Consider the following 8,532-nt stretch of genomic DNA (forward strand, 5'->3'; position numbering starts at 1 on the left):
CTCGTTTGATGTGATTCTTTGCTTTATTCTTGAGTAAAGATTATTTGTGGGAATAAGTATATGAATTGGGACTCGAAGGTGAATAAAGCACATGAATAATGGGAGCATAAAGGCTAAAGGCACCCAATTACAGTGTGTTTCCTTGCCCTTTTTTTTAAATCAGTAGTGGTCCATTCCTCTGCTTTGATTCTTTTCTGTGTTTTGAGGGTTTCATTTAGGATCTATATTTGTTTGGTAACGTGTGTTTTAGTCAGTTTTAAAAGAACAGTCTCGTTGAGACAGGCTGGTGGTGTTAATGCCTACTTGGACTGGAACAATGGTTGTGGACCTATTTGCTCCTTTTAGGATAGAACAGGGATGGTTGGACCTTGTTGATAAAAGCTGAAAGAAACTCAGCTATATGGCTTTACCTTGGTTGCTTGGATTCATTGCTCATTTCTTTTTCCCATTTCCTGCAAATTTGTATTTTATCACTATGGAAAGCTATTAGGTAATGGTTTGTTATATTTTGTAAATTACACTGTCCTTTTGTAAGAATATTGGGTTTTGAAGTCGAAATTACATTGTTCTAACTAATGCCATGTTCCATTGGTATTGGGAACAATTTGCAATGCTTAATTCAATGGATCCCTTTCCACCCTACGATAAGCTGACTACCACTCCCGATCCCTGTTTATTCGTCTTTAGGATGCATTGCATTTTCTTTCATGTGAGAATTGAGATTGGCCCATTGGCAATCGGGAACCAACAATGACCTTTTTATGAAAGAGTTGTGCACTTCACAAATCTATTATATGAACAAGAAAGAAACACTACTTCGATTGATTACCGTACATGGACAAAAATCCTATTGCAATTCGTTGGTTTACCTTTTATCTTTCAGTTCAGCTCAAATACACTTCATTCAAGAGTATAATATATATATATACACACACACAAACTAGGAAATTGCCATCTCTTGAACAAAGTACAAGGAGAAAGAAAAATGTGTGGCAGGCAACAAGAACGGTATTGTCTTCGAACTTGATGTCGTTTGTCTTATTGTGTAGCGTATAAAGAGGAAGACTTTAACTTAAAAGTCTTGAGCCTTTAATTTTTTTCTTGGGTCGCATGGTCTTGCGAAAGGGAATATGGTCTTGCAAAAGGAAGCTTTGACAACTTTGTGACTGCTGCAACATTTAGCTTTTTCATGGCCGCAACATCATTCCAATTCCCTCCGTAGTAGTGCATTGGTGTATCTGTCTTAGCAGCTTTATGATCGCCCAACAGTCAAGCAACATCTCCAATCCCCTTGCGTCATTTTTACCTTCTTCTTTAATCATTAGGGTATGTCTGCTAAAGCCTTTTCATGATTCATCATCAGTTCATTTATCTCATCACATATATAACATGCATGAAAGCTGCTATTGAATTATCCCTTTCAAGATACGAGGGGGTGAAAGTGGGGATCAGAAATCAAAATTTTCATCCTAAATTTGATTCTATGGCCTGCTATTAATCTCCTTCAGCTGTAGCAGCTGGTTGAAGGTTATTATTACCCTGTTAGCTGTCAAATTGCATGTCTGATTGATTACACATTGTTGAGACTGTTCCTTCCTAGCTATCACCTTAAGCATTTCAGTCGAGTAATCCAATCTTTTCCAAAGGGAGAGCATTTGCTATACGGAACTGCAAAGAACCGTTGCCTTTATCTGAGAATCGTTTTTGGCTGTTTGCTACAGATTCCTTTTTCTCCAGAAACGATACAGCATGAAGATTAATCTTTTAAATGCTTTCAGTCAAAAAGGTTGACATTCGAGCGTATCCAACTGAAGGATTGAAATCGTGCTATCTTTGGACTTAAACATTGAACCCACGAAGATATTCAATTTTTCATTATTGGAGGGCAGGGGAAAGAGAAGTAGAGACATTCAATTTTTCATAAAAACTGTTTCCTTCTTTTTTTTCTCTCTTGGAAATGCATTTCAAACTCTCTAAGCTAAATAAAAACGACAGAGAAAAACCCAAATTGGATGGCATTGTGTATACAGGAATTGATTTTACTAGGCAAATATGTTATTCTGATTTATGAACTCCCATTTAGCTCTAATTTTTATCATTCTCTGCCTACAGCCTAAAGTAACAAAGAAGACCAAAGTGTGCGAATGACACGATGACATTCATGGTTACAATTTTAGCTAAGCCATGAGTTGAGCAAATTCGGGCAATGGCACAAATCAAGGGCTACGAGTGTGGTTGAAGGGGTGGTGTAGAGAGGCAGCTGCGGTGGCGTTGAGGCCGTGGGATGGAGGTGAAGCTGGGAGTGCTGGTGGTGGACATTGGTAACACTTTGTGAAGAGCCCAAATGTGTCAATCTGGTGTATGAAATTTGTTATGCTCGCCCACCCACCAAATCCAAACCCAACAACTAGGACCCACACTACAACAAAAACGTTTATCGTGTATGTCCCTGCCCATCTTCCAAAGTACTTCGGTGGTTGCTCCACTGCATTCTGCATCACAACCGTTCATCAAAAATCATATGTTTTCTGTAGGGACCTACATATTCTCAGGTTTCTTTTCTGTAGTAATCCCCAGATATGGGGAATCAGATACGAACATGTTCTGGTTAACAGGTTGCAGCACGAATCTCGTGCCTTTTACAACAATATCTAATGCCTTTTTCATGAACTAAGCAAAGACAAATAATATTACCAACTCACAATTATCAAAATATTGTTAAATCTGGAAGATTATCATCAGTTTAGGAGAAAGATCCGGGACTGGTCTGCTAGACTGTGACTAGACGTAGTATTAAATAAATATCAACAGCTAAAGACATCGATTTTCAATTCTCTCACTTCTTCAGTCAAACGTTTGACTCTGACATAAAGTAAAATTTCTCAGATATCTCAAATAGCCTTTTTTTTTTACACTAATTAGCTAATTTTCTAGGTTTGTTTAGTTCCTTTTAGGATGATGGAGTGGAGGGTAAATACCTCTCGGGCAGTGGCTGATCTGAAGGTGACAATGTGAGCCAGGGCAGGAATGATGTAGACAGTGAAGCTAACAAGGAGGGATCCGACGGTAGAGTTGATGGGTCCAAAGAATGGGAAAATAATAGCCAGAAACCAAATGGGAATGACCACTGGCAATCTTGCTGCTGCTCTCTTGCACAGGCTCTTGCACTCATGCATCCCAATTGCTTTCTCCCATACAAAATATAACGGCGTGCATGCAAATCCAAATGTTATGAACTGCACAATACCCAAATGAACGTTATTAATGTGTGATGACATGGATGGATGGATGTTCTAAAAACGAACATTTGGTTATGTATGTATGTATGGATGGATCTAATAATGGAATTCAAGTAGGCATGCCTGGTGAATGAGCATTAAAATGACAGCCATGTCTCTGAAGGGAGTTCTCGGGAGAAGAGAAAAGGCATTTGAGTGATTGAGAAGCTTGTCTCCAAATGCCCAATAAACAGCTGCAGCTGAGGGAAGTGTCAGAGTTAGCACATATAGTGTGGCTATCAGGTATATAGCCTTGAACTTCTGAGGCTTCCACATTGCGTGCATGATCTCCCTGCATGTCCCCGCCGCACACAAAGTAATTTATTCTTAATTAATTACAATAAATTCATGAACAACTACTACTATTTATTAAGCATGTTCATAACTAATTTCTCAGGTACTAAAATCTTGGTATTATAAGGGATTCAGGGCCTGGAAAAAGGTGGCTAATGAGTTTTGGGTTTAAGGCCTTAAAGCCACAGCTTTCAGCTCCATGAACTTTACGGCCTTTTTCTGTCTGTGGGGTGTGTTGGATTCACTGAACAAAGCCGGACCCCCTCTATGATAAAAGCGAAAGTAAAGGGAAAAAAAGATCATTGGCTTTCTAAATTCAACAGGAATAGTAGGGTTTCCGAGAAGAATGCAAAGGGCAATTTAGAGTATTATATGCTTTTGGAACTGGTTTGGTCATTAGATATCCAATGGTCATATCATGTCTAAAGAAGTGAAGCTATGGTCATTTTCAGGAACTGCTTTTATGCACTTATAATTCTCCACAGCTGTTAAGATTATGAGTTTAAAGCAGGCGCAAAACATTATTGACTTGAAAAACATGGGCAGATTTGTAGATAACGTAAAAGACACGGATTCTAAGTATGAACTTGTCTTACACAGAAACAGCATGTCCCCCAAATGTGTAGAGAATGTTTGTGGCCCCGGTGAAATATAGCACCAGCTTGGTCGGACCAGAATGTCGAACTCCCTCAGCCTACGTTTAAATCCATAAAATTCCAACAACTATAGGGTTAATTTTATTGATTATACATTACCTATACTAATATGCTTAATTATATCACTTATCAGGTTGCAATTTGCATTCCAGACAAAGAAATGGGACTACTACCAGGTTTCATTTTGACTGATTTCACACCCAACATTCGTGGGCCAATCTGCAATGTTAACTGGTAAGTAAGAGTGTTTAGTTTTTACCTGGCCATGGATGAGGGAGGCAACGGCGAGATACCATGCAGTGTAGGTGGTCATTATAAGGCCAAGAAAGGACCAGATTCTGTAATTGTGAAATGAAGGAATAAAGACTGTGGTTGCACAACAAGCCCCAAAGATGTAAGTCCAAGTCCTCTTGTCCAGACTATCATTTATGTAATATATGTTGCTGCAACATCAAAACAAAAGATACCCAACAGCAGGGAATTGATTGTCAGGGGTGCATGGTTGGTTCCTCCTTATCTATTTGGACCCAAGAATTTTAAAATATGGATACAGATCATAAAAGCAAAGAGTCAGGTGAGTAGGTACCTTGCACAGGCTATGAGTTGAATGACAGATCCAAACAGAAGAAAAGTGCAGTTAAATGCCAAACCCACGTTCCTCCAGTGTTTTCCAAGGAGTCCATCAAGAACCTCAAACCACTAAACAATTAAAAAAATAAATGAATAAAGCAGAGAAAGTTAAAATTTTTAGATAAAAAATTGCTTTTCATTATCATTTGATATCATATTTTGAAGCTGTTTTTACAGACTATAGAATTGAACCTGAATGACATGGTTCCTGAAATCAACTTTTTCTCTTTCTTTTCTTGTTCTATATTCTACATAGAGTACACTAATGAGATAAGCAGTCCAGCTACCCATCAAACCATAGAACAGCTGAAAGAGAATGCCAGAGAGCATCCCCAGCTGGGAAAATGAGTATGGCAATGTAAGCAACACTTGAGCCACCTGAAAAGGAAAAAACACAAATTTTAATCTCTATCAGAAGTGAAAAAGCACTGTTTTACAGCAAACTGCAGAGTGGAAAAAGCAAAGATATGACAAACCTGATTAGAAGCACAGCTAAACCAGGCATCATAAACAGAACCACCATGCCATAAGAGCATAGAAATCCTGCCTTTTATGCCCTTAGGCTTCCCTTCAGTTTCCATCTCCACATAATTCCCAACAATCATAGTCTCCACCACCTTGTCGGTTGCCATTATCCCTACCTTAAATTTCTTCTCTTTTCCTCTCACTTCCTCACAGTCCTCAGCTCTGATTTTTTCACCAATTCCTTACAGTTTTTCCTCTAATGACAAGCTGGGTAGTGTTGTTTCAATGCAAAGAAAGTGAAGGTGATGAAGAAAAGAGTATAGATTTATAGGGTATATATACAAGACATGAAGAGGGGGGGGGGGTTCTCGAATGGAGGGAAAAGGCTGTGTTTGAAAGGTATTTTACAAAGGGAAAAAAGCTCGCATGAAAATTTTTTATTGAAGTTATGAAGTTTTTTTTTAATAATTTAATAAAAAATTAAATTAAAATAATGATAAAGTATAACGTGAAGGTTAATAATATATAAAAAATTATTTATAATTTAAGTTTAATTAATGTTTATTTGTTGTAAAAAATTATTAATATTTTTATTAAAAAATTTTATTTAAATTTATTCAATTTTTTAAAAATTTTAAATAGTTTATTTAAAATTTTCATAATTTTTAATTTTAACTTTTATTTAATTATTTTTAATAAAAAAATTAATAAAATTCACTTAAAATTTTTTGTTAGATTAATAATCCATTTTATAGAGTTTAAATTAAGTTCCATTTTTCTTTCTGTGGGCTTAGACGAAAGCCTATGGTTTTTTAATCCCTTTTTGTAATTAAAAATTTTGTTTTTTTAGTTCATTATTAAATTAGTCTAATAAACTTTATTAACAAAGAAAAAAAAAATTGAATTGATTAGCGAGCGTGAGTGGCTTGTCCGCACGAGCGGGCTCCGCGCTTCCCGAGCAGCCGAGCTTATTATTACATTTGTCTCCCGTCCTAATCTAACCTTAATTTTTTATCATAACTCTTAACTTGCCATTGTACTCTAAATTAGATAATGTTAACTTGTAATGTTAAAAAAATAGATTTAATTTAATTAATTGATTTAATCACCTTTAAAAAATATAATTTGATAAATTTAAAATTTATTCTTTACAATTTTTTTATATCTCAAAGTTATGATTTTCTTTTAAAAAATCATTTCAAAAAAATAATAAACGTAAAGGATAAAATTTAGATATTTTTTAAGTTAGTTTCATAAAATTTTCCTTAAACATGATTAAATGTTACTCCCTTTTGTCTCATTTTTTATTCATCTTTTTTTTTTTTATATCTCAAAATTATATTATATTTTATTTTTTAAATATCTAAAACTTTAATTTTTTTATATTTTAAATTTAAATTTATTTTTTAATATTAAAATTATAAAATTTTAATTTTAATATTAAATATATTATTTTTTATTTTCGTAAAATCCAATAAAAAAAAACAAGCAAGGACGGAGGGAGTAATATAGTAATTTTTATAATTACATGGCATGTTTTGAAGAAGATTTGATTAACATTTTCTCGAACAAATAAAGTTAAAGGTGTAAATGATACATTAGTACTCACAAATTATTCAGGTTTGATTCGAATAAAATTCGAATTCGATTCGATTATTATCAGTGAAGCTCGAGCTCGAATAACTCGATTTATCGATCGAGTAGAGTTCAAATATTCTTATATCCAATTCGGATAGCTCGCGAATTTAATTGAGCTTTTATATTTATTTTTTTATTATTTTAATTAATAAAATATCTTCAATTCGAGTTCGAATTCAAGCACAAATAATCGAACTCTTATCGAATATAAGAATCGAGGTTATTTTAACATATTAATCGAGTTTAATCGAGCGAATTCGAATAGTTTGATTTCGATCATTAATCAAATTTCGAGATAAAAAAATAAAATTCAATTGAGTTTAAATCGAGTATCGAACCTCGAGTTGAAAGTCGAGCTCAAACTTTTCACTGTATCAATTTAATTTGACTCGATTACACTTCTAAATAAAATGTGAAAATTTTAATTTGTAAGCTTTAATTAGTATTATTTTCTTTAAATTATGAAGAGACATTAGAGTTAATTAGGTGCCTCTTTTGATGACTAGAGCACACTCAACAATAATAACATTTTATGTTGTTAGGTGTATGAGTTTCAATTGCTTTTAATCGAAACAACATTTATTCCTCAAATTTTTATAATGTTTTTGTGATTGAATGTTAACCATTTATAAAGGGTTATTATGGCAAAAAGAAGAAAGCAATTAATGGTTTAAAATTGTAGAAGAACAAGGTACATAGGGGAGAGACCAATTAAAATAATAATAATAATAATAAAGAGAGTGTAAGTATAAGCAAGGGAAGGAGTGGAGAGAAATTATAACAAAGTAGACCGCATAATTGTGGCCAAGCGGGCGTGGTCGCTTTACAACGATAAGAAAGCTGCTTTTTTCACATGGCCAAATGGCTTTGTCGACTAGAGCCCAAACCCCAAAATTCCTTCTTCACACCAAGTTTATATATACTTGGGTTTAGGGTCATGAATGAATCAAATATGAATTTGGTTCTTATTTGATTTAAAAAATTATTATATTTGTTTGAGTTCAATTTATTTAAATAATGAGATATTCATATTTAATTTGTGTTTGGTTCGTATTCAATTCAATTAAATTAAATGAATTAATCACGGACATATATAAACAAGTAAGCTCATAAATAATAAAGATATCATAATCAAATAAATTTAAATAAATAAATTTTTAACAAATATAAATAAACCAAAATGAATCTGAACAAATTTTAAAATAGAATTAAGATAAATGATAAAAATATAAATTTATTAGTATTATTATAAACAAAGAACAAACCAATGAAATTTAAACAAGTTTATTTACAAACAAAAATCTATTCATGTTTGATATTTGATTCGTTTAATAAACGAAAATAAAAATATTATTCAAAATCGTTTATTAAATTTAATAAATAAATATAAAAAAAAACTGAATATATTTACAAATAATTCGTTAAAAAAGTTTTACTTGCTTACAAATCTATATATAATACATAATATTGCAAATAATAATAACTAAGTGTGCCAATTGCCATTTTACCTGCAAAATATATCAAACTTCAAGGTGCGAGAAAAAAAAAAAAACAAAAAGACCTCAAGATCA

At 33.3% G+C, this 8,532-nt stretch overlaps 1 protein-coding gene across 1 annotated transcript; it reads right to left on the bottom strand.

The window, feature by feature from the left end:
• Positions 1–2,000: 2,000 nt before the first annotated feature.
• On the bottom strand, positions 2,001–5,631 carry LOC111297807 (auxin transporter-like protein 5). The gene is made up of 8 exons (XM_022892422.2): positions 5,335–5,631; positions 5,051–5,236; positions 4,815–4,927; positions 4,488–4,671; positions 4,169–4,266; positions 3,363–3,570; positions 2,979–3,236; positions 2,001–2,492 (listed from the first exon to the last, which is right to left on the bottom strand). Exons 1-8 carry the CDS (start codon positions 5,488–5,490, stop codon positions 2,217–2,219), a joined length of 1,479 nt encoding a protein of 492 aa, XP_022748157.1. The 5' UTR covers positions 5,491–5,631; the 3' UTR covers positions 2,001–2,216.
• Positions 5,632–8,532: the final 2,901 nt, after the last annotated feature.

Source organism: Durio zibethinus, chromosome 16 (assembly GCF_047325235.1).
Source record: "Durio zibethinus cultivar Kanyao isolate XHJ-2024 chromosome 16, ASM4732523v1, whole genome shotgun sequence".
Classification (NCBI taxonomy): Eukaryota; Viridiplantae; Streptophyta; class Magnoliopsida; order Malvales; family Malvaceae; genus Durio; species Durio zibethinus.

Bases quoted from the DNA above. Each gene is read 5' to 3' on its own strand.
- LOC111297807 (XM_022892422.2), bottom strand. From the start codon at position 5,490: ATGGCAACCGACAAGGTGGTGGAGACTATGATTGTTGGGAATTATGTG. The intron at 5,237-5,334 runs GTTTGTCATATC...TTTCCTTTTCAG, and splicing joins TTAGCTGTGCTTCTAATCAG to GTGGCTCAAGTGTTGCTTAC. The intron at 3,571-4,168 runs GTAAGACAAGTT...GGGGACATGCAG, and splicing joins GGGGGACATGCTGTTTCTGT to GGAGATCATGCACGCAATGT.